We start from the raw sequence: 24,968 nt of genomic DNA, 5'->3' as shown, positions 1-24,968 counted from the left end.
TACAAAGCGAAAGTGTTCCTTAGAACCGCGAGTTTGCGGACAATATTTACATTTGAAATCCTTCTAATTTGGCCATGGGAACCACAACTTCAAGCAGCCGCGTAGAAGAAACGATCTCGACGCATTACGATTATGCTTCTGTGTTGGAAGAGCAAGTCAATGGAGAGGAATCTTTCCGACTGTATCGAGTCACATCATGTCGTTTTGAAGCCATACTCTATAACCCTAAACACTCACCACACTGCTTCAGTCTCTATAGAGTACCGGAAGAAACAGAGGCTAGAAAAAAATTCAGGTATGGAGTTATACATTATCCTATCTTACTTTAATATAACGATTATAAATGTGAAATTGCGGTGCTAAGGTTGTTAATGGACGGATGTCGTTGAATAATACCCGAGTTTAGTGAGGTGTTATTGATTATCAAATTCGTAGTTATAACATATGAAAATATGGCTTTTCTGTTTACAAAGTAGCTTTTGTGCGTATTTACTCTATTCGATGAAATTAAGGACTGGTTTCACAACATGATGTTTTACCAGATAATTTTTAAAGATTTTTTGCGCCTGAATTGACAATTCACTTGTGAAATGTAAGGTATAAGGTGCCGTAAAGCTATAAAGCTGGAGGGAAGAATTTAAAACTGGCTTATTGATTTGTTTTGGATTAGGAAGGTTTTTACTTCCAAGGTCCACAGTAGATGGTTCAAGCATTGAGATGCAGAACTGTTTTGATTTGCACACAGATAAATGCTATTTTGTTTAGAAAGACAAATAATCAAAAACTGATTTTAGAAGGCAATCCCCTCCCACAATGTTGGATCATCTCAAACATTGACCATAAGGATGCTGTGACATGCATGGGAATTTTGCTTTAAAAAAAAGGTGATACAGGGTATTCTTCTACTAGGTTAAGAGCTCTAATATTCTTTGCTTTTGTTATCTTTTAGAGATTTTTGTAAAAGACTAGCACCATTTTATCAAAGTTCTCCTAAATGCTACAATTCAGAAGTTCTCCAAGACCTTATTTCCTGTTTGGAACAGCATCCTGATTGGTCATTGGCTCATGTTGCTACTCACGTGGGTCTTTCAGAATGTCTTAAGCACAAGGAAATTGCAGATTCTGTGGATAGTGCCTGTAAAGATAAACAAAGGACTCCTCTGCACATGGCATCCAGGGTATGCCAGTGGAATCACTTAATGATATAATCAATGATTGGGATTTGTTCAACAACAAGCAGGGGTGTTTGGTGAACTTTATTCTTATTGTTTGTGTATTCTTATGCAACCATTAAAACTGGTCATTAAAAGATGCATACCACATCCAATGGAAATTTTAAGTTAAGACCAGAGTTCCCCAGACTGAAACAGACTCTGTTCATACAGTTATACATATTCCTGTTTCTCTTGTTTCTCTTTGTTCCCTACAAGATGGATCCCCCTTCTGTGATGAAGAGATTGAAAACACAGCTTAGTATTGAACTGTATCTTTTGTACAGAGTGGAAAGCTGGACTTTGTGCAAACTTTAATGGAGCATGATCCTAGACTCCTTGTGAAAGACAAGTCAGGCAACACACCACTTCACTACGCTGCTGAACGTTACCCTGAGATTCTAGACTCTTTTCTGAAAAAGGCCAAAGAACTAGGTACCTACCATTGTCTACTATGTTAACAATGAAAAGAAATATCAAATTTGTACAATTTTGTTTTTTCATAATTTTTCTTGTCTTTACTTTCTATTGGTGATGTTTACTTAGGACAATGAGTGTTGGGCTCCTCAGTTACAAGTAATTTTTAATTATTATTATAAATACTTTATTAATTCATTAGTCTGAATGGTGCTAATAAGTTGTTGCAGCTTGATTAGTTGTGGGACTCTTGATCACCCTTTGAACAATTATTTTGCAAGTTTCTTGGTTGGATAATAGGGTTGGGTCGTTTTTGAGGCATTATCTCTGGCCTCTCACTCAAACATGATAATCCTTTAGACAGTTTTTCTCAAGTCTGGTTGTTTGGATAAAAGAGCAAGGCCTTTTTAAAAGTAATATTATCTCTGACCTAGCAATGACACATTAATTGCCAATTTTTTAGGTAATCAGCTTGCAGAAGTTGTGAACACAACTAACTCTAGCAACCAATCACCTCTGGACATTGCCTGTCGATACTCCCAGGGTGACAGTGTACAAATGTTGCTAGAAGCTGGTGCTGACCCTGACAAATCGCACAATGGCTGTCATCCCATCCATATTGCTGTTGATGCCAAAAGTGATTCCTGTGTTGCCACACTTTTGGAGTTTCACCCTGAACAGGTCAATGTCCGAGATAGCAAATATGGAGGTACACCCCTACACTGGGCCAAGACCAAAGAGGTAAAACCCCTACTAGCCTTGTACAGCTCTACAAATATTTTCATATATTCTCATGACCAAACACCTACAGCCATTAGTGGGCCTTTCCAAATTCTTGTGACCAAACAAAAAAAATCCCTTTTTCTCTCCGAAATTTCTTCTTCAGTGAGGTTTATGTGGAGCTTTTTTGTTGTTGTTATTGTGAGAGGGGTTTTTTTTAGAACTTTGGAAATGATGTATGCAGTATAAGTTTTTTAACAGGATAATTTGTCCCTTGATGTTGGGATCACGTGCTGCCCCTGGATCATCTGCAGAGCTGTGCAGGAGTTCCTGAAACATATATTTTGAAACATTGGAGATTAGCTACTTTAATTTAAAACTTTTCTTAATGAGTCAGGGTGCTATTTAGGAATGTTCTATGGTAATTGATTTAGACTCCACAGATCTAGCTCACAATTTACTGCAATCATAATGGGAATAAATCACAAAGTTGGTTATTATTACTTGTTTCTTTAAAGGCGGTTGAGCTTCTCCTTGACAGTGGAGCAGATATAGAAGCACATAACCATGATGGCGAAACACCACTACATATCATGGCTCGCCACAAAAGTCTGGATTGTACCATAGCACTGTTGAGCCGAGGAGCTGAAGTTAATTCACAAAGCAAAGATGGTTCAACTCCACTACATCAAGCAGCAATGGTAAGTGTCAAGCTATAATATTCTGTTAATGGAGGTTGAATAAAAAATGCAAACCCTCAACCTTGTCTCAAGTTTACATAACTTTTTGGAATTCTCCCTAAACTCTCCCAACTCTCTCAGTATTAACCTGAAAACACAAAAAAAATCCTCTCTTTCTTTCACGAAATATTCACCTTTCAGTTTTACATTTAATGGGCACATTTTCAATACATCTCATAAATATAGGTTCAGGATGTGGATATAGTGCGTGCCCTGATTGTGTTTGGTGCAAATGTTAACATCACAAATAAGAGATACGAAACACCAAGACATGTGGCCACTGTCGTACGTCAGCATGGCTGGCAGGAAGTTGTACATGCTCTTGGGTTTGTGGGTGCAGCAGCTTGCGATAAGAGCAAGAGTAGATGCACTTTGGAGTGCAACAAACCATTCCAAGGAGAAATTACAATTGGTAAGTAGAATGAATAGATAGCCTTTTTCATTTCTGGCAAAGTAAGACTGTAATTGACCTACACTCACTATTTTTTTGAAGGTGGAACTCCAGTGAAAGCAGCAGAAAGATTACCTGGTTACTATGACATCATTAAGCTTTCAGCTGCTGCAGTGGCTTCCGTACTACCGCAATCAAGGTCTTACCAAGACTCAGTTGATGCCCCAAGAAAGGGACCCCACAAAGAATCAATCTTCAAGTCCCGCCACAAAAAAGAAGCCATCCTTTCCATGGATGGAGGAGGAATCAGAGGGCTTATACTCATACAGCTTCTACTGGCCTTGGAGGAATTCACAAAGCAGCCAATTATTCAATTGTTTGATTGGATAGCAGGGACAAGCACAGGGGGAATACTAGCGCTGGCTATAACGCATGGCAAGTAGTAATAATGTCTTCTAAGTTGAGGGCTGTAAAGTTGATGAATAGTTTCAGAAGTCCAAATTCAACTTGCATTGAATCAAACCAATGTCGTATGGAGTTGCTAGCAATATATGTTTCCTGGTTGATTTCTTAGTTATGTTTTGTTGTTTAGCTACCTTTTGACGCCGGAGTATCTTTATGTTTGTTGAACCAACATGCTAACAAGTGTTTTCTAAGAACAAACCCCTTTGACTACTGTAATTTTCAGGCAAGTCCGCGCGATATTGTCAGGGCCTATATTTCAGAATGAAAGACTTGGTTTTCGAAGGTCAACGGCCTTATGACTCAGAACCACTTGAGAAATTTCTCAAACAGGAATTTGGAGAAAGCGTCAAGATGACATCAGTACTTCACCCAAGGTATTCGGAAACATTGCTTTAGGTGGGAAAAGTGACCCTTCAAATTGTCTTAATGAAAACATTTATTCACTCGTCGATCATTGAGGTTGTATTTTTAATGGTGTACTGTGGTGCTTTCTTGTTCCTTATGCGAATTCCTTATAAACTCCTAGTCATCACACGAGTAAATAGCAATGTTTTGTAAACTGCAGTGCTCATAGCCAGCAACTTGTACAGAGCACTTTATTTATATAGAGACCCTTTGTAAATTGCCCTAGTTTTAATTTTACTATATTTATATTGTAAATAATTATTCAATTCAGCCTTTGGCTGCGACGTAGTTACTCCTATTAAACTATCTATCTATCTATCTGTCTGTCTGTCTGTCTGTCTGTCTGTCTGTCTGTCTATCTATCTATCTATCTATCTATCTTTGTAGCATTTCCTCAAATATGTCTGTAACAACATTCGCAGCTTACAAAGTTTTCTCCCTACAGAGTGCTGGTTACGGGAGTTTTGGCGGATCGCAGACCTGCCAGTCTACACTTCTTCCGCAATTTTGACGTACCTGATGAAGACTGGGATGCTGCTCAATCAATTTCTCGGTTTTCACTGCCACCTAAACCCTCAGGTGAGCTGGCAGTGTGTTCAATGTTTTTCGCTTGCTCGCTTGCAATGTGTGCATTGGTAGGCATAATTACAATAAAGCGCTAAAAAGTCTCTTAGGACAGCACCAGTCGGCGAGTTCAATTAATTTACTCTTTCATAGACCAGCTGGTGTGGCGAGCAGCGAGAGGGACTGGTGCTGCTCCGTCGTTTTTCCGTGCTATGGGTCCGTTCTTGGATGGTGGATTGATTGCTAACAACCCAACCCTTGACGCTCTAACAGACATTCATAAATACAATCGTTTGGTACGAGGTGACACTGCCTGCTCGTTTGGACTTGTCGTGTCCCTCGGGACTGGTGTCCCGCCACCAATGCATGTCCAGTCATTTGACGTATTCAAACCAGAATCCATTTGGGACGCAACCAATGTCCTCATGGGAGCTCGTGCTTTAGGAGAATTGCTGGTTGATCAGGTAAATACTACAGCTGTATCAACACGTCCATGGACTGGGTCTAATGAGCTGTGACTCGCCAAAAAAATATCGCTCAAAAAGGATTTCCGGTTAGACCATAGCGTGCCCTTTAGTATCAATTCCCTCTGATAGCTGATTATCCTGACCATTAGGGGTACTGAACGCTAATATCCGACATGCACCTTGTTTTTAGGCTACTGCTACTCATGGCCCGGTTGTTGAACGTGCGAGGGCCTGGTGCCAGATGCTTGGCACTCCTTACTATCGGTTCAGTTCTCCGATGTCATCTGATGTTGGGCTGGACGAGACTGACGACCGTATTTTGGTGAAAATGTTGTGGGAGACTAGAGTGTATGTAATCCAGAACTACAAGGAATTTGTTGAGTTGGGAAAGCTACTGACATCGTAAACACAATCTAGGGTTGTAGAGGGAATGGAAATGAATAAACCGGATTGTGGAGCAAGTCCTTTTGATTTCTATTTCGTAAGTTATCATGACAATCTCAATGCACATAACAGAAGATTGAGCCAATGATATGATACAGCGCATGTTATTTGTCATCATAGGAGTCATATCGCGTAGCTTTGGAACAGTGCTCTTCGATATCGTTATTTTTCTGCAACTAAAAACTGAAAAAGAAAACTTTTTTTTTTTCAAACACTGTTGCAACATTGCCGGCCGCCCTCTTTGTGGAAACTAAAAGACCTCTATCATCGCACATTATTAAATATACTTCTTCATTTCCACGAATTTTACGTTGGCAGTTTTTCAATGCAACTTGTCAAGGCAGGTGGCAAGACTGATCAGTTCCTGGTTCTATGGTACATCAATAGCGTTCTACACTCTGAAAATGTTAAATGAAAAGCGGACTGATACTTCATAAAAAGGGACATAAACTCTTAATGAGGTCGTCTGTAAATCAATTGACCCATAAAGTCTGATATGAATTTTTTTGTTTAGCTAAGTTGCTCTTTCTATTTTGCGCCACAGATTCCGTATAAGATATTTTTCCGGTCACGGCTACGCTATGTTTGTCCGTCGTCTTGAAGTTTAACCTTTGTGGGAAAACCTTCCATTTTTAAGCGACAGGGCAATTTATGGGAATATTTCACGGTGTGCTAACCTAATTTTTTGTCGGTTGTTTCCTTTGATGTGTTTTAGCACAAGAAACCATTAAAGAATATGAGAACCGCCATCTACGTAGTCAATTACAACCCCTGAGGGTCATCAAGTTCAGAACTGCGGGCACGAGAAACACTTTTGATGCCAAGTGCTGAGTTGAGACGGAAGTTGTCCGTTGCATCAAACCCTTAGCGGAGATTTCTCTTGATTTTATTTTTGTAGGAGATAGTATTAAAACTGAAATGTTTCGCTCGACAAAAGATTCATGGAGAAAGATGTTAACTGATTTGCTACGAGTGTATACCAAGCAGAGATAATTCGTACTTTAGATCGTTCGTCATGTCTTATTTTTTTTTAAAGCAATTTAACTTATTTAAATTTATTCCTCACTGGCACCGAGCTACATTAGCCTTGAATCGATTTTCAGTTTAAAGGCAGCAGTCGTCAGTTAAGTTGAATTTTGATTTGAGCTCTGACTGGGAATTTGTTTCTTATTTAATTCTCTCTTAAAGCGAATAAAGAGACAAGAATTTATTTTTTTCCTCGGTCGGGATCTTTAAGACAAATTAAATGTATATAGGTCCAAATTGACACACGGAACAATAATATTACTAACCAGCTGGAAGCTGCAGATTTCAATAACCCCATATGTACGTTTAATTTCTGCTTGTCAAAAGTATTTCTTGTCGGACTTCAAAAATCTCGAATTGTTGAATTCCAATGAAAAATATATATGTTTAGTATCTACTGAAAACGAAATGCAATTCCATGCACGACAAGCTCAACATGGCAAAGAAAGAAGAGAATTAACAAAGGATGCGTAATCATGTAACACAGAAAGGTCACAAGTGGAAGAAAAAAGAACAGATGGCCTCCGTGGACCGAATAACACATCTTAATTATATCATTAAAAACTCATATTGGGCGCAAAATTACATTTACATACGTGAAATCCGTATAAAGTCCGTTTTTTCATTTGTGATTATATTTTTTTTATTTCAGCTCGTCAATATTAGGGGTATCCTATGTAAATATAAAAAAAATCCTCATATTTTAATTTTAAGGAAAGATAGTAAACTTGGAGCTTGGTCTTCGAATGAATTTGGATATCATCCGTATTGTTACGGCTGTGGGACAAAGAATGGAATCTGAGTTCCCTACCAGGAATCGACCCCAAGACCAACGAATATCACAATGTTATACTCTACCAATGAGCAGCTAATGTGTACTAGACAGTCAGTCCAGCGGGATCATGCATATACTAGCTTAGTAGTAGAGCATTCGACTGCGAAACTCGAATTTCCGATATTCGTTTCCGCATAGGACACTCAAATTTTTTCCGTTGTCTGACGGTGAGGAAAGGTATGGCCTATAATATCTGGAAACTGCTACCGTCTAGCTTTTGAGAAATAAATCTGCATGCGGCATTCGTGGCGTGCTTAAAGCGCTAGGGAAAAAAATCAATTACTTGAGAGACTGTGACAGGTATCCTTTTTTTAATTAAGTAGTACAAAGCTAGAAATTGAAAATCAGTTTTTCTGAGGTCTGATTATTTGATTTTTATATAAATGAAGTGTTAATCCCTTTTTTCAATTATTGACCAACACAGCTGCCTCTTCATCTTCAGCTAAACTGAAGAAATTGAATAGTTTCTGATATTCTGATATTCCCTGAGCTTCATTCAGTGCCTTGATTTCGCATCAGACAACGTGCGTCTGTGTGTTATTCTGCGATGAGAGAAATGTGTACTTATGATAACATCACCAGTTGTATATTGATGTTATCTGTGAGTATCTCTTCACAACGCCTCCTCTTTCCCGAGTATCTCATTAAATAACGTCACATCCACTCATAAACCCGTATACATTATTTTTAATAACAATAAATCAACGCCAGCTGCTCTCCTCGACTCCTCGTTGTACTCCACAAACCCTGGATATCAATTGTAATGAGCAGAAGAGAAAAGTTTCGCTAAAGAATTGTAAACCGTACATGTTCCTTATTTACCACTGTCGTGGATTCCATCATGGCTGAAGAACTGTGACAATCATTCTTCATGGCACATGTCGCTGTACTTGTTTCGTTCCAAAGCCCTGAATGGTGGTTATTAACTTGATTATTTCCCTGCTTTCCCTCCACGTCAACGATTTCAAAGCGGATTTTAGCAATGTACACTCGACGGAAGCATAGGTACAGCAGGAAGATGAGAGACGAAAGGAAAATCAGCAAGAAAACTCCACACAATATAAGAAAAATTATTGATGTATAAGACGCCATTCACCGGCGCTTATGTGAAAAATCTTAATTTGTACTAGAGTCGTGCATGCTCAAAACGAAACTGAATTTAAATTGAAATACCTTTGGGTTGGAGGGTTAACTCTCTCGTTCTCAGGGCTGTCCATATCAAACTGTATGAGTGGAGAGGTCTGGGATCTAGCTATTCACTGTATACTTAATAATCATGATCAAAAGTTTTGGAGGATATTTCTTTGAAGATTCTTGTCTGTTTTCTTATCACTAAACTTCTTTTTTTCACTTCTCGAAGTCTATAGTCGGTATTTTTCTTAAATCTCGTCACCTGTCTTTGAGAAATTACTCTTCGGTCCCTCCCAGGAGTGAAAGGTTTAAAATAAATTGAAAAGCAAACCTTCTTTTCAGATTGTTGTTTTCTCAAAGAAAATAGAGTACGAAAACCAAACCAAGCTTGTTAAAAAGGGGAAAAGGAACTTTGTTTGTGTTTTAAGTTCATTCCCCTCTGGAGATTTCTCTGGAAGTTTCAGCTTTAAATGGTCTACCTAGGAGACCTAAGTTCGAAACAAAGTAGAAGGAATGTCCTCCTCATTCAGGTTCTGTTTCACTGGTGTATAATCGTTACATGCCTGTGAAAGAGAAGTCTTACCATAGAATATGTTGAGTAAGTTAAATTGATTCTAACTAAATCCCCACTGATCCACAGACAAACTATTTTTTGATATTGTAAGCAATGATTTAGATGTCTAGCAATTTCTAAAGGTAATAAGTCCATCAAGTAAAGGAACTGTGGTCATCAAGACAGCTTCTTGACAGACCAGACTATCAGCAGTTTATCATAAAATTGTGTCACATTAAAGATGATGAAAGAGTTCAACCATTCTTTTATGCTACATCGAAGCGAAAATTTCGAATTATTCTGTACAAAGATTCTCCTGTTTTCACGATTTATCGTATAGTTCCTGGTTTTACTGGATAAATGACTCTTGAGTGAGTTGAGTTGAATGCGAGTCAGTATAGCAACTCCATGTTACGTATGTATCAGTCCATCACTTGATATGATTAAAGTGAGAACAATCTAAACTTTGACTGTATTATTAAGTGTTCTAGTTTGCTTTTCACCGCGTACTGTCGTATGTGGTGTTCTTCCTGATAAAATTCTTCTGTTTAAGTTAAAGTCCGGTTGTTTCAGTAGTTCTGGTTTCGTGTCTGAAAGGAAGGAGTTCTTCATTATCCCCAGCGGACTGAAGCAACTGGCCGTTGATTTCAATATCTGTACTTTGGGTCTGCTCTGAATCTTTCCTTTCTGAGTGTTTTCTCATCATTCTCCCATAAAAACAATTGTACAGAGTAAAAAGGCAAAAGCAAAGCAGAATTATAGCGAATATCAGAGAAAAGAAACCAACTATAAAGATGAGGACTGATCTTTCTTGTGAGTTCTCCATAAACAGCTGAGTGCGTTTTTTGTTTAATCGGCCTTGGTCTTTTTGCTGTGTTTTTAGATCCGTTTTGGTCATCACGTTCGAACATCTTCCAGCGACAACTGTCATGCCCTGAACTAAAAGATCTGTCGCCTTCCTTGTGAGATCATTTAGATAATTAGCCAATAGTTGCAGCTTTTTTTGTTGTCCCCGAAAGACCATCATTGTTCTGCTTTCCAAGGAATGGCAAACTGTGAGATTACACGATGAAAGCATTTTCCGGCTTTCTGTCAATTAATCGCACGCCCATTTTCACTCACAATTGTCGATTCTCGATGAAACATAAACTTCAAACATTTCTTTGTTTAGAGGCATTACAAATGTGCTTGCCACAGAGAAAAAGCGATCATTTTTCTTGATTAGTAATCCTCTATGGAAAAGTGTATCTTTTATTTTGTTAATTTGTCGTAAGTTTCAGCATTCAGTGGTCAGATCAAAAGATGATGTATTCCGGACGGACTATATTTCCTGCAATAAAATAGTTCTGTGAAAAATTATCCCATTTCGTCAGGGAGCGAAAATCTGATCAGAGAATTAATAACCATTTTAACACGATTAATAAACTCAATATAAGAATATCAGTGGGTTTCAGAGTCATGTTAAGTTATTTTAGCTTCATTTTCGTGAATCTTTGAAAATACACACTAATGTAATTTCATGTGAGAGTAGCTAATCAGTGGAAAGAAAGAGAAAAAAAAATCATATTTCTAAAAGGATCGCACGCGGTAGTAACAGACTCTAGAGCCGCCAAATAATGATAAGTCCCTGGGAACAAGTTTATTCCAGTACTACTCCATTATGTTTCGTAAACAAGAACATGGCTGCTCAGACTGTGACATTCGATGTTTTGGTGTAAAGCGGTACTTTCGTAATCCTTATTAAAATAATCGGGATGGAAAAGTTAAGTGATGAAATCTTAGTAAGGATTTTTAGTTTCTTATCTGCTCGAGATCTTTGTAGGTGCTCCCAGGTGAGAAATATGGTTAGTTGTTTGATATTTCCAGCATACGGTGTCTCTCACTGAAAGTTTAAATTTATCGGAGATGTTGAACATGTACCGTGATTATTGTTTTACTTTAGGTGTGCTCTAGTTGGTGTCGTCTTTCAGACGATTTTCATTTGTATCCTTTCCGAGGTTTATTTCTCAGTTCAGGAACAGCTGGGCATTTAACGCTTCAGACAAGCACAAGATGGCGAAACACTTCTTCTGTTGTTTCGCGTAAATCTGTTTTCACTTATTATCGATTTACTTGACGTATTTTTTAAGCTTATATCGTAGTCAAGGTTACTATTTAACTTTAGGACAGGTCACTTTATCCTACCTTCGTAGTCTATACTCATTAACCAAAGTAATAAAAGGCTGCACTTTCCTTAATAAACAACTACCCGTTTATTTACAGATGGAAAAAGTTGTTTATAGAATCATTTGACAAATTCATTTCTGATTCTTCCTACTATAAGAATTTGTTTCCAACCCAGTGGAAAGAATTGTTTATTACTCGGTCAAACTGGTTAAGTGGACACTGTCATGTTCAAAGTCTTCATAAAAAGGCAATGAACCAAGAAAAAACTGAACCCACCAAAGTTGTGTGCTTGAAAATATCAAACTGTGGTGGGAGTGTTTTAGCAAGCGTCAACCAAGACTCAAAGTTGGTTCATATGTGGAGTTTGATTCACAAGAAGTCTCTTCATGTTGTACAGTGTGAAAGTGTTATTGGTTGTGTAGACTTTGGAAATGAACGCTCACAAAACCTTCTGGCTATTGGTCTCTATAGAAACAAGGTAAGAATATGTTTTATTTGAGATAAAAGATAAAGTTTTGTAATAACCTTTTGAATGAAAGACTGTAAGCATAACTTTAATGGAATTATTCTGTCTTCCCAGTACATGTTTAAAATATCAGTCATGCTATATAACTAAATTTAAAAATTGAAACTTATTGTTTCCTAGTTCATTCTTTGGGACTTCCACAAGAGAAGGATTATTCTAAGCAGAACAAATATAACAGAAGTGGCAAGGGATCAAATAGAGAGTCCAAGAGATACTGGTTTCCCACCTGCTATGGCTGTGTGTCGGGTCAATCTGGTGGATAATAAACTTGCTACTGTTACTTCTCAGTGTGTTGTCAAAGTGTGGCACTTGGATCTTAATCAGCTGGGACCAATATCTTGTACTTGTTTGCATACCCTTGCAACCTTTAAACCAAGGTAAATATTGAAGTATCATCTTGAGAAAGAAGTCTCTGGGATGTCTTTAAACACCCCTTTTTTTAAATCATAGGCTTTTTCTTGAAATTTTTCTAATTAAGAGTAATTAAAGACAGGCAATTGTTGTGCCATTGACATGTCCTATGATTAAAGAAAAAGTTATGGTTTAGACTTAAATGATACTTAGATTCAGCAAAATTGTAGCATTTCTTTTCCTTCATGATAACATGTCACTTGCTCTATATTGGTAAAGTACAATTCATATTGATTTAGAAACATTTGAACTTAAAGCTAATTACAACTTAGTTATGTTCTTGTTTTCTTTTCACCTTTAGGTGTTCTGTTCTAGACATTCAACTGAAGAATGGAGGGAATGATGTCTGGTCTGTGTCCATTTCACATGCTGCAGAAGTTCTAGAAAACTGGAATCTCATTGGTTTTCAGGTACAAGGAAATTTTTAATTGCTCTCAACTGTTATTTTGAACATAGGGTTACAGACCCTCTTGCCTGTCTACCATCTCACTTTCATGGCACAATTGTGAATCTTCTATTAATTATGAATTATCAGGGATCAATAAGCTATGGACCTATTCAGTGATACATGTGGAAATTTTCCACTTTGGTCATTTATAGAGAACATGTTAATTAATCCCAAACAGTACAAGAAGTCAAAATTAAATAGATTGACAAGAAAGTTGGAAAAAGTAGAGCAGAAAAATGGCAAGCAGATGGCAATAAGTAGGAACATTCTGCCTTTGCCCAATCAGTGTTTGAAGGAGAACGTTAGGAACAAAAACACTCAACAAAGCACAAATAACTTGCTGAAAGTCTGAAAGTCTATGGCTTCTCAAAACAGCTATGTTAAAGTATTGAAAAGTATGTAGAGGAGACTCTGCGCAAATTCTTCAGGAGTTTTATGCAACGGATAACAGAAAAGAGGGATAGATAGTGAACCTTATTACTCTAAACCTACTGAATGGTACCCTACAGAGAAAGAGGAAAAACACTTTTTTATTTGCAATTAAGAGTTAAAAAGCTTAAAGGAAATTCATAAGGCAATAGCCCAGCTTCTGTGGCAATAAAGCAGAGCAGAGGAAAGTACGTAGGGTCAATTTTTTTACATTTTGGTTTTTTAAAAAGTAATTTCATGGCTGATCTTGTGAAATGTGGGATAAATGAGCACTGGTAAATGTTTTGTATCCTTTAAAAAATTTACTTGCGATGATTTTCATCAGACTGTAAGATTTCAAGGTCATTCACTCATTGAGGAAGATCCTGGAGTCACTTTTGAGGAAGGTAATACAATTCATGATGTAATATGGTTTGACATCCAAGAGTCCTTTTCTTCTCTTTTTATTCTTAATTTTGAGTCACTGTTATTCATAGACAATAATTGCTTAATTATAATAGTTATATTCCCCTCTGTTGAAGAATCTGTTGATGATGAAGAAGATTGTGTAACAGCCAAAATACAAACATGGACAGGAATACAAAAAGAGGTAAGAAGTTATCTCTGAAAAAAAAAGCTGATTTTTTAATTGGCAAACATCACTGGCAAGTTATTGTTTTAACCAGTTGCTAAGCTCACCCTCAAGTTATATTTTATAACAATGGATTGTTGTCTCTCTTTACAGCAAATGGGCTCCAGAACATCTGTATCTTGCCTGTCCATCAGTCCTTGTACAAAACTGGTCACTTCTGGACAAAATGACAACACTATTACACTTTGGGACACTGCTACTCAATGTTCTAGGCACATTCTATTTGGACACACAGGTATTTGTAATACTTTATTGCACTGGACATTGGTAAACCTTAAGTAAACTTAGAAATCATCTTAACTTTAAGTTATTACAAACTTGGCTAAAACCCAATTCCACACCCAGTGACTTAGCTTTTGTGTGAATACTATTTAGTTAAGCTTATGATAAGTTGTTAAATGATGGAAGAGTGTAACATTTAACTACAATGATGGAAGAGTGTAACTCTTAACTAATTATTGTTATTATTAACAATAATGCTGGTCAGGTGCTGTGACGTGTACAGATGTAGATATGCATAAGGTTGTTAGTGGATCAAATGACAGAACTGTTAAGGTAACATGTGTGCATTTTGATATATTGAGCATTCATTAACCATGTTTCTTCTTTCTAAATTTCAAGTGCTGGTGATTTTTGGTCTAATTGGGTACTGTAAGATGTTCCGTGTTGCATCTGTTCAGTGATGCATCACAGATAACATCAATTTTGGGGTCAGAGTAGTATTAGAGAAAGCCATTTCCATTTGTGGATATTAGTAAATAAACCACTGGGAAATTCAACCATTTTTGATGTTTAAAGATTCTAACTTCATGCCCAACCAGTCATAAACAACTTCAGGAACATTTTTCTTAAGTTTACAAACTTTATTTACAGACTTCATTTTTAGTCAGGACCAGCCACTTGTAAAGAACATCATGATTATAACCTTTGTTCATTTTTGTTCTAGCCATTCAGACAATTTTTTCGGTAAATATAGGTTTGGTCCTTAGAAAATGGTGATTGTCAGTTAACCCTTCCTGGAGATCATACTTCTGGAGTCTCCTGTGTTACATTCAATGATCAGTGGGTTATTAGTGGTGACTCTTCTGGAGAGATCAAGGTAATCTATTATCATCATGGTAATTTTTTGTCTAGCATTAACTCAGAAGCTTTTTATCTTAGTTTGTTCTCATCATTATTATTTCCATCAAATGAATAAAGGGGGTAAGTTTCTAAAGAAACTGTGGATCTGTGTTAGTGAGAGAGTATAACAGGGTAATTTAGTATTATCATTATTGAGCTGATAATGTAAATTGTCCTCCTTAAAGAGTCTTAGTGCTGATGTTTCAAGCATTATTCCTTTGTCAGAGCAAAGGACTAATGCTCTAAATTTCAGCTTTGAGACTTTTTGTGGTGGCTAATCTAAGTTGTTATTTTCATCATTCCTGTTATAATCTTCCATAGATCATTTTTGTCTCTATCATACACAATCCTTCATTCTCAATTTTTTATTAATACCCACTTGTTTCTTTTATGTAAATTATTTTTCTGGTCTGTAGGTGTGGGATTTTGCTGTTAACAGTCTGTCTGTATTGCAAAGTTAAGACCTGCCATCACAACAAAATCAAGTTCTTCGACATCAGATATGTAACTTTGATCAAAAAGATAGGGAAGCTTTTCAGTTCAATTTATTTATTACTCCAGACCTATTAGCCCTTAAGTTGTAACCCTTGTTTATAAATTTGAACTGACACAGTTATCAATAGGACTATTTGTTTTTATTAATACCTTTTAGACAAAAAATAAAACATTTAATTGAATAGGAGCAGAACTAAATAGCATTTCAATTTCAAATTTTTATGATTTTGCCCATAGACAATACATATGTGATGCAAATACTACAATCTATACATCATTATAATACAACAGTATAGTTTTAACAATTTTTAATTCCTAGTATTATCTAGGATTATTGTTGATAAATTGTTTCTTACATTTTTAATCAAGGTTTGTTTAGTATCTTTCCCTCCATTTATAATAAACTAGTGTTACTTCAGAAGCAGAACATAGCAATTTAGTTATAATAAGCTAGGGGTACTTTTAGTACAGTGAAGAACAAGCTACATTTATTTGTTGAGAAAAGAAAACAGAATTTATATGTGGCTCCTTAGAAGGATTATTATAAGTCTCTTTTTCTTTGATAAGTATAACAAGTATCCATAAGTTTTCTTTTCTGAATATTCTTTGTTTATTCAAATTATATATGTATATATCATGGAGAGAGAGATATATATTTATATAATAAGCTCAGTTATGCACTCATTCTGATTGGTTCTCACTTATGATCTGTTGGAGGACAGACATATAGATGATGTCATCATTGAAACTTTTTTTAATTCTTTTTTATATAAAACAAATAGATTCCAAGTTGCCGTGCATCTGTTCAGTAATAGATCACAGAGGACATCAAAATGTGGTAAGAATATCAGTGACACACTTGGCTGTGCCTCGTGTGCCACTTTTTTGTTCTTACCACATTTTGACATCATCTGTGATCTATTACTGAACAGATGCACTGCAACTTGGAATCTATTTGTTAAATAGATGTATAGGTGTCAGAATTAATTTCACAACAGTAATGAATTGATGTATCAAATATTTGGATGTGTTCACTAAAGTTGAAATGACACCAACGTATTAAGTAGTTTGTTACTTCCCTCGTAAATAAAAGTATTGTTGAACTTGAATGACTGTGACATGTAATTCAGACCCACAGTAATCAAAGTTTTGTTATACACTCAACAGAATGTCTTGTTACTGATTGGTCAATGATAAATGAATGAAACTATTACATTACAGGATTTTTGTGTTGCACTTTCTCAGTAGTTTCATAAAACATTATAACTTTCTCAATACTTTGAAAAACTTTAAGTTTGATTTGTCTGTAACAGTTTTTGGAATGATCTGTCCAGTATTAGAAGTGATAATATGTCAGCATTATAAACCACGGAAACATGTTTCAAGTGATGTGCATATAGGATGTACAGTGGAGTGTTAGAGGGTGATGTTGTCTAGCATGCAATAAACAAAGTTGTATAAGCTACTCTGCATGTGGCAATTTATGATGACTAAAAGTGTTTTGCAAAGTTTTGGATTTGTACCTGCTTCATCTTTTATGCTTATAAATATAGGGAGAGGGAGTCAGCAATAGATAGACAACATCCTCAGCTATCAGTCAAAATTCACACTCGTAGTTTTTATTCAAACATTCTCACACATTGATAAGAAACACACAGTTGTTGTAGTACACTCAAGTATGTATATATTACAAACCTAAGCAAGTTCAGTGTGACACTTACGTATCCTTAAATAATTTAGGGCAGCAATCTCTTTGGAAATTGGATTTTAAAATATTTCTTACTAGTTTTCTGTATTTACTATACTTTTTGAACAGAGTGTATTTAGAGAACTCACTAGAAAGGTATGCTGAAATTTTCTAAAATTAAGTATAACCCATATTTTTTTGGACAAAAAATATGAGCATGCCAAGTTTTGAAATCTTTAGTTTAAGAAGCTGTACTATGCCTTTATCCTTATTGAACTCCACTAATCTAGTTTTGCTGATCCTATTTAACTACAGGGTACCTTAATAAGGCTGATTTGTGAATTCAGATGTACCTCTAAAAACTACTATATGGTTTCTCATTTAAGTGTAATCTTTCTATAATTAAAATGGCTATCAGTTTGCATTGTAGTCTTCAAACGCCAGATTACATGATGATTTCATAAATATTTCAGGTAGATTTCCCTATAGCTTTTTTCAAGTGTTTATGTACACACATCCATATCTTTGGATTTATACAGTAGTTTGACTTGTACCTCTTAAACTGTTTAGCGATACTTACTACTGTTTGTAATAGACCATCAAGACTATTACCAACACTTGCCTTCCAATGGAGGTAAATGATATAGCAGTTGAAAGCTATAAATTAATTTTTCAACCCTATGTGTCTAATATACACGAACAGCAAGGTAATACTAAAATTGAATTAATAATAATTAAACATTCTCTATGCAAACCTTCAAAAATACTGCAGCTTTACAAGCAACATTCTTTAATAATAACTTAAAATATCAATTATTTTTGTGACTGTAATGATACAAAGATATTCCCTTTAGAGAATTTTCATTTCATGGAAAATACATACTCCTTGAGTTAACAAACTCCTTTAGATTACACTGTAAGTTCAATATTCTCTTTTCATAAAGTGAAAGTGAGCCAATTGCAACTTTAGAAAATTTTTCATGCAATCCATAATTTTGTAATAGAAACTAAGACTTCCAATCATAGAACTTTTAACTTTGAATCTGAGTAATATCTCTCTCTGGTTACTTGATGTAAAATGACACTTATAAAAATCTCTCTTGGGTTCTTAAGATTGGCAGTGTGACTCTCCTTACTGCTTCTCATTCCTTTTAAATCATTCTGTTGGGAAGAAGTTAGTCTTCAATCTAGACTGATATTTTTTTGTCTCCAGTCTGAGAATTAAAAGGAACTCAATACATTTTTAAATACTTTAACACAATTTGTTTCCTTTCTCTCCCACAGAATATTCCAAGTCAAACAAAATAAGTTTCTCCTGGACCAAAAAACATTGAGTTCATTTACCAAATGCTGTTGTTGTTGTTGTCATCTAACTCAAAACAGTCAACAAGGTCATTGCTTGTTTCTGCCCAAGGGTGGTCTTCTTCATACATCAAGGGAGGAGAGGGTGGCATGTTAAAAACAGAGTGTGTAGCATCTGTTAAGGTGGTTGGTGACGGTGTTGCCAGGTTTTCACGGGGTGGTAACAGTCCCACTCCCCTTATTGTCAAGTCCAGTTCAGGATCCACTTGGAAGCTGTCATTGGTTGTACTGTCTGTTGATGGTGGGGGGCTCAAGTAAACAGGTGTGCTTAATCCACACAGGCCTGTTGCTGGAATTGAACTTGACTCAAATGAAATTCCATGGGCATCTGCAATCTCTCGTATACTTTCATCAATTTCATCGTTTGTTAACACTGTCATCCAACTAAACTCTTCCTTTATTCCACCAGAAAAAGGTGCAACTTCCTCCTCACTAAAAAAGTCATCATCATCATCCCTTTCAATCTTTATTTTTACAGGTTTATATTTCTTTCTGTCACAGGGTTCATTGTCATCATCAAGTGGACTTGTAAGACAATCTGCTGATCTTTTTGATGTAGTCTTCTTACATTGTTTTGAGGAACTTTTCTTTGAAGGTTTTTGTGTATTTACACCTCTTCTTCGTTTAAACACACCATCCACAAACATGTCAGCATATGCAGGGTCTATTTTCCAAAAGCCTCCTTTTCCTGGCTCATTTTTGTTCCTGGCTACCTTTACGAAGCACTTGTTTAGTGACAGATTGTGCCGAATTGAATTCTGAAAAAGTTAGGAGAAAATTGATATATAACAAATTATTTGATTCCATTCTCCTGATTTGTATAATTATGCTTTTAAATGCCTCAACGGTTTTAAAGGACAAATGAATGTTCATATTTAATGGTCTAATTATGACTGAGTGTAATTAAAGATTGTTAACACCCAAGTATTTGCCTTGTTGTCAAAATCTCTCTGAATTATATGACATTCTATGTTTTGTGAAATACTTGTTGCACAGGGAGTAACATGTTTGGAAATATGTTCATTTAGGAGGGTATTCCACAGAAAATTTTTCTAATACTTTTGTGCGAGGAAAAATGTTGTTTGGTTTCATTTTTAATTCTCGCAAGACATAATATATATGAAAAGATGGACTATGACGAAGAATAAGAAGAGAACTTTGCATTTCAATCAAGGCAAATTTGTGTCACTGGGAAATTATTTTTTTTTAACATTTTCATTTGGTAATTTGCACAATTGACAGCTGCAAGTTGTCATTTATGCACTCACCATAGGGACTTAAAATAGAGCACTATGTAAAACTTGTTGCACCATTTTATCTTGTCAAGTTTGAGTAAATGAAGCAAAGTTTTTTTCCTAGCACTAACTCGATATAAGATGCAGGTGTCCAGGGGTAAAAACCAAAGGAAAGAAAAAAGTGGATAATATTAGACAAGAATTACAGTTAGCATTGTTTAGGAACTGCTGGAGTCTTTTCCTAAGGCCAAAGCTTGCGACAAATGAACGCCAGTTTGGGAAAAATTGAAATATGCAGACTGTTATAATATTTTCTTATTTACAGCAATGTAGCCCAGTCATTGTTATTGCAATGTGAATTTACACATAAGCGAGGAAGAGATCAAATAATAGAGAAATTAGATAGATTATATTATAAATGATGCTTGGTGAAGGTAATTCGGTCTTTGGATAGATCTGAATGTATTTTAGAGTTGTCAGGGTTGAAATATCATGTAACACTGTGATAGACTGCTTTGTTATGCTAATATACCTGTTTTACACAAATTGTCTTTGCTCCATAATTAACAGGATATGTATATTTCTCCTATTCTTAGGACGACCTCCTTTATAATGTTTCACATATTGTTGTTCTCAGTTGAGAAATGCACAACTGCATTGCTGTGATATTGCTATCATGATGTAATGGCTTTCAATTCAAGCATGGAGAAAAATCATTTTGTACTTTCATCAGTAACTTCAACAATTATCACCTCGAAGGAGAATTTTCTTGACTAAAGGGTATTTTATTTTGAAATCGAAAAGAATCATCCGCTTTGAAAATCGATAGGCACACAAAATTGACGCAGAAATTGGAAAATATTTTGTGTAGAGTTTATCAAAACATTCTTTCTAATCACATTTGTAAGTTTTAAAAATAATTTACTTGTCTTCTCAAACGGCTGCCCCCATCATGTAAAATTAATTCTCGTGGACGGTATTTTTAAAAATGAAGGCTAACTTCTCAACTAATTTTAAAGCCGTGGATCATGCGCAACAAATTTATTAAAAAACAAAAAGGTTTTTAAGGCGATTCTTACCACCCAATGAGTAAAGATCATTTTTTGTAGCGTTTATTTAAACTTCCATTCTTCGTAAGCAACATGCGGAAAATTCTTTGCAAAAGCTCAATAATTCCCTGGTGTGCATTATATGAAAAATACACGGAAACATTTTAAATTTGCATGAAAAAACCACTCTGGTACCAAAACTTAAATTTAGTTGAGCCACTCCTAAATCTAAATGCTCTAAATTAATTTTCTACCTCCAATTTACCGTCAATTGTCCCTAGACAATATCTTGATGTCTTCAGGCAGTTAACGACTTCTCTTTACTTTTCGAACGAAGCGGAAAATGTGAAATCCACCCACGACAATGAATACATTACGCTACTGAAAAGCAGGTTTTGTTATCAAAGTAAGAAAGTAAAGAGATTACGAATCGTACTGACAAAATTTTCAACCTGGAAAAGAAACTGTTAGTAAAACAATCCATTTAAGGCCGCTAACCGAAAAAACCTCATCTATGCTGACAAGAAGAGTAAATGTCTTTGTAAAAGGGAAACAATAAGTGAATTCTGTTCCTCGACGACTTTGCTCTGAATTTCGTAAAGTGACCAAAAAGCCATGGTATCCAAGTATAAAAACAAAATATTTAATATTCAATTTATGATTCAATTCGCATACTTCTGAACAAAAGAAATCTGACATGATATGCGAGTCACGTTTCTACAAGGAAAAATAAAATTTGCCCAAATGGGGTAAATATAATCTTAACTGACCAACTAATTCAAACGATTAATTGGGGAGGACTTCGAGGAAAGCCCTTTTATTTGAATCTTTTCACGCTTCAATTTTCGGCCATTATTATATACATGAATATGCTTAACGAGCTTCATCAACACTAAAGCCGGCTCTCGTAAAACAGATTAACAACTGGACATATCTACTTTTTACTTATTCCTTCACGAGGTAAATGAATTTTAACATTAAAGTATTGCTCTTATTTACCTGCCAAGTGGGATCCGCAACCCTGTAATACATAAAGTTTTCTTTGATCCACTTGTAAATTGCACTCAGTGTAATCTTGGTCTTGTTGGTTTCTCTCATAGCCATACAAATTAATGTCGCGTAAGAGTAAGGAGGTTTGTGGTTGGCATCATTTTTGTAATCAATATTCGGCTCCTTACGATTTATGTCCTTGTATCCATCGCTAGAATCACTGTGATCGTCGGAGTCGCACGAATTCGACGACGGGCTCGGCGAAGGAGCTATGGAGGTAGTCGTTGGCGCAATGTCCTGAATGTTAATACTATGAAGCCATTGAAGATTTGTTAAACTATCGTCAAGCGAAGTTTGTTCTTCTTCTTTATCTGTAGGATTCTGAGCCTTCCAGTTCGCTGCAAATCTTTCAGCACATGACTGCACTGCAACCGGCATGTTTTTGTTCATAATATCTCAGTGCCGAGTAACTGATGTAATATTACAGGCAGCTGTCCCGTTTGAGATCTTTTTGCGATCGGTGGATGAAGTCTAGATCCTAGGATAGTCAATGTGCTCGACTGCTGTATTTCCCGTGAGCCAGTTGCCACAAGTTACAAATCGAACGAATTTAATGTCGATTTCCACGGTAAGTGAGCGTTCTTCCTTGCACGTTCGTAGATCAGATTTGCCACACCGGATAATATGAAGTAGATGAGTGACGAAACGTTTAAAATGCTAAATGAGCCAAAGCGTCTTGGGTCTCGCTGATTAAGATCAGTTTTCGAAAACTCTAAACCCGTCCGACTGATTAACAGTCGTTCCACCCGGTAGAATTTGATTAAACAGAACAATGTGTCCAAAACTTTACAGCGATCTATCAGCTTGCTAAGTAAGAGCAATTTGAAACAGTAAAAAGCATTATCGTGAGTCGGAAACTGTGATGATAAAAATGGAGATATCGCGGCGTTAAACAGCGTTCACGGCGGAGCAATTTTCCCTTTCTTAAATAGCAAGTGGAGGCACTCGCACGTTGCAAGCAGGCACGAATAAATGTGAAGAGTGAGCATCGATGCCGGCTATTATTTTCTTCTACCTGAATTAATCAAAGTAACAAAGAGCTATAAACAACTTTCTTCCATTTCATTGGTCAATTCGTTGCTATGATCTAATCGTATTATCAGCAGACGCCGAATCCAGGGTTGTGATTGGCTTAGGGTTGCTATGAGATTTGAGGTTGTTTATACCGTTTATGATCCAGCGCGTGCGTGAAATCGAGCTCAAGCGGAAATGGTTACGAGCTGCTTTGATAAACAACTTTCCTAGCAACGGGCTCAGTTTCTCTGAAAATAAAACAATTATTGTGATCAGAGCAAGAGATGCGAAGATCAGAGAAATTTTAAACGACGATTTCGTAAGACCAGGGACGTGTTTGTATTAATCCTAACGCGGAGGAAATGAAATAAACTGCTGACGTAGAGGAAGTGTTTCGTGCTCGGTCGAGTTTTAAAGTAATGCTTCGTCTCGTACAATCTTATTCATGCTGATAACATAGACAAAGGACTAAAAAATCGAAGGCTGTAGATATGGTATCAACGTTATCTTTGCCTTGTGTTCATGTTGAAGACATGATTATACATATTTGCTACCAGATAGAGAAGCAAACAAAAATTTAACAAGAAAAGTTTTTCAACGCAGATCACTTCCGGTCAGCAGCAAAGTCAGCGCTAATTACAGCGACCTTCAAGCCTCACTAAACTTCAAACCATTGTCATTGCCTTTATCAGCGAAAAAGGCTATTTGTTGCATGACTGCATTATGTGGACATGACGGGTAGCGAACTTTAAAGTCCCACATAAAGCGGAAAAATCCATTGAGTATGAGTGGTTCTACAACGATGAAATTGTTGAAATAACGTTGTAAAATATTTATCTTACCTAGCCGTCAGATATACAAATTTTGTCGTTTAAGTTGATGAAGAAGTTGTCAAATATGTTCAGAGCGCCTAGGCAAGTTATCGTTCATCTTCTTGAAACACAGAAAGTCAGAGGTCGGTAAATAAGTTTAATACAGTGATTCGAAGTTTGCTTCCTGTTTCATGATAACACTTCTTAATTCACTTTTCGAAGTTTTAAGTCTTGATATTTGAGTATCCAGCAGAATGACAAGATGTTCTTACTTAAGACTTTTAGTTAATCTGTGAAAAAAATTGTTTTTTTTTAATAGATTAAAGGGTTTTATTTGAAGAGAATATTAAAACTTGAATTTTACAGAAGTTTAATCTTACATCACACGCAAAAACGCTGCAAATTATATAGTTTCTGTTCTGTGCGTGGTTCCCTAAGGATCTAAAATTGATTGCTTAAAAGACAGTCGGCTCTAAACAGCAGCTTAATAGAAATATCCGTATTTTCTTAATGCAAACTTAATGAAAGTTTAATTCTGTTTATCCTACTCAAACTGGCCAAGTAGAGATTTCTTTTGTTGGAGTTGCAAATAAATAGTAAATTTAATGAATAAAAAAATTAACTCACGTTTTATTTCCAGGACTTGACGCATTCGTCACCCCTATCCAGACTACCAAGTCACTACTACAGAAGTTTTACTTTCAGCTCTATTTTTTTGTGATCGATAGAAGATTGCCCGCGTCGTATAGGGCCCCTTTTTGATTTTTAACGGTGATCGAAGTTGAATTATAGAGCTATCTTGCAATTGTAGAGCTGATTACAAATAAACATTCAAGCCTTGTTTTTACATGGAATTTTTCTCTCGCCGCTATTTACGACCGTTGACTGATTTTGCGTGCGTGAACAGCCATGCAAGTCAGACTGCTCCGCTCTCTCTCTCTCTCTCTCTCTCTCTCTCTCTCTCTCTCTCTCTCTCTCTCTCTCTCTCTCTCTCTCTCTCTCTCTCTCTCTCTCTCTCTCTCGTTATATGCGGAAAGGATACTCTTCTAGTTACATGACATTCAGGCTGAGTGTAAGTTTCTTTGCTTCATTCACTCGTGGCGATCTAACGCATCAAACCTAGAAGGGGATTGGGGAAGGGTTCCTAGCAAATGAAGTTTGC

At 36.2% G+C, this 24,968-nt stretch overlaps 3 protein-coding genes and 1 long non-coding RNA gene across 8 annotated transcripts; 3 read left to right on the top strand and 1 right to left on the bottom strand.

Moving 5' to 3' along the window:
- Positions 1-7,489, top strand: LOC131785848 (85/88 kDa calcium-independent phospholipase A2). Of its 3 annotated transcripts, XR_009340320.2 has the most exons (12): positions 1-295; positions 950-1,178; positions 1,499-1,646; positions 2,092-2,369; positions 2,867-3,049; positions 3,275-3,500; positions 3,582-3,914; positions 4,168-4,318; positions 4,795-4,928; positions 5,067-5,377; positions 5,571-5,861; positions 6,540-7,489. XR_009340320.2 is itself a non-coding variant. In XM_059102808.2 (11 exons), exons 1-11 carry the CDS (start codon positions 75-77, stop codon positions 5,784-5,786), a joined length of 2,430 nt encoding a protein of 809 aa, XP_058958791.1. In that variant the 5' UTR covers positions 1-74; the 3' UTR covers positions 5,787-6,528. The 3 variants fall into 3 exon arrangements, 2 of the variants coding, with proteins under 2 accessions (XP_058958791.1, XP_058958792.1); XM_059102808.2 differs by lacking the exon at positions 6,540-7,489 and having other exon boundaries at positions 5,571-6,528; XM_059102809.2 differs by lacking the exons at positions 5,571-5,861; positions 6,540-7,489 and having other exon boundaries at positions 5,072-5,304.
- Positions 7,490-11,037: 3,548 nt separating this feature from the next.
- Positions 11,038-17,207, top strand: LOC131785814 (F-box and WD repeat domain-containing 11-A). 3 transcript variants are annotated; one of them, XR_010718463.1, is made up of 11 exons: positions 11,038-11,201; positions 11,312-11,352; positions 11,632-12,013; positions 12,182-12,438; positions 12,774-12,882; positions 13,675-13,735; positions 13,871-13,938; positions 14,074-14,215; positions 14,468-14,535; positions 14,927-15,079; positions 15,519-15,544. XR_010718463.1 is itself a non-coding variant. In XM_059102760.2 (11 exons), the coding sequence occupies exons 1-11, from the start codon at positions 11,124-11,126 to the stop codon at positions 15,561-15,563; spliced, it is 1,374 nt and encodes a 457-aa protein (XP_058958743.1). In that variant the 5' UTR covers positions 11,038-11,123; the 3' UTR covers positions 15,564-17,207. The 3 variants fall into 3 exon arrangements, 2 of the variants coding, with proteins under 2 accessions (XP_058958743.1, XP_058958744.1); XM_059102760.2 differs by having other exon boundaries at positions 14,957-15,079; positions 15,519-17,207; XM_059102761.2 differs by lacking the exon at positions 11,312-11,352 and having other exon boundaries at positions 11,693-12,013; positions 14,957-15,079; positions 15,519-17,207.
- LOC131785816 (forkhead box protein J1-B-like) lies at positions 17,195-22,370 on the bottom strand. The gene is made up of 2 exons (XM_059102764.2): positions 21,930-22,370; positions 17,195-19,404 (listed from the first exon to the last, which is right to left on the bottom strand). Exons 1-2 carry the CDS (start codon positions 22,368-22,370, stop codon positions 18,625-18,627), a joined length of 1,221 nt encoding a protein of 406 aa, XP_058958747.1. The 3' UTR covers positions 17,195-18,624.
- LOC131785817 (uncharacterized) lies at positions 21,685-24,636 on the top strand. The gene is made up of 3 exons (XR_009340317.2): positions 21,685-21,890; positions 22,298-22,548; positions 24,447-24,636. It is a non-coding gene; the product is annotated as an uncharacterized lncRNA (long non-coding RNA).
- The last annotated feature ends 332 nt before the right edge of the window (positions 24,637-24,968 follow it).

The sequence above is a fragment of the Pocillopora verrucosa genome, chromosome 8 (genome assembly GCF_036669915.1).
Source record: "Pocillopora verrucosa isolate sample1 chromosome 8, ASM3666991v2, whole genome shotgun sequence".
Taxonomy (NCBI): Eukaryota; Metazoa; Cnidaria; class Anthozoa; order Scleractinia; family Pocilloporidae; genus Pocillopora; species Pocillopora verrucosa.
Note: the sequence above shows the minus strand (reverse complement) of the source record. Positions and strands in the feature narration are given on the sequence as shown.

Coding starts and splice junctions, on each gene's coding strand:
- LOC131785848 (XM_059102808.2), top strand. CDS start 75: ATGGGAACCACAACTTCAAGCAGCCGCGTAGAAGAAACGATCTCGACG. Junction 296..949: donor GAGGCTAGAAAAAAATTCAG/GTATGGAGTTAT, acceptor GTTATCTTTTAG/AGATTTTTGTAAAAGACTAG. Junction 4,319..4,794: donor ACATCAGTACTTCACCCAAG/GTATTCGGAAAC, acceptor TTCTCCCTACAG/AGTGCTGGTTACGGGAGTTT.
- LOC131785814 (XM_059102760.2), top strand. CDS start 11,124: ATGGAAAAGTTAAGTGATGAAATCTTAGTAAGGATTTTTAGTTTCTTA. Junction 12,883..13,674: donor GGAATCTCATTGGTTTTCAG/GTACAAGGAAAT, acceptor GATTTTCATCAG/ACTGTAAGATTTCAAGGTCA. Junction 14,536..14,956: donor CAAATGACAGAACTGTTAAG/GTAACATGTGTG, acceptor CGGTAAATATAG/GTTTGGTCCTTAGAAAATGG.
- LOC131785816 (XM_059102764.2), bottom strand. CDS start 22,370: ATGAACAAAAACATGCCGGTTGCAGTGCAGTCATGTGCTGAAAGATTT. Junction 19,405..21,929: donor TTGCGGATCCCACTTGGCAG/GTAAATAAGAGC, acceptor TAACTTTTTCAG/AATTCAATTCGGCACAATCT.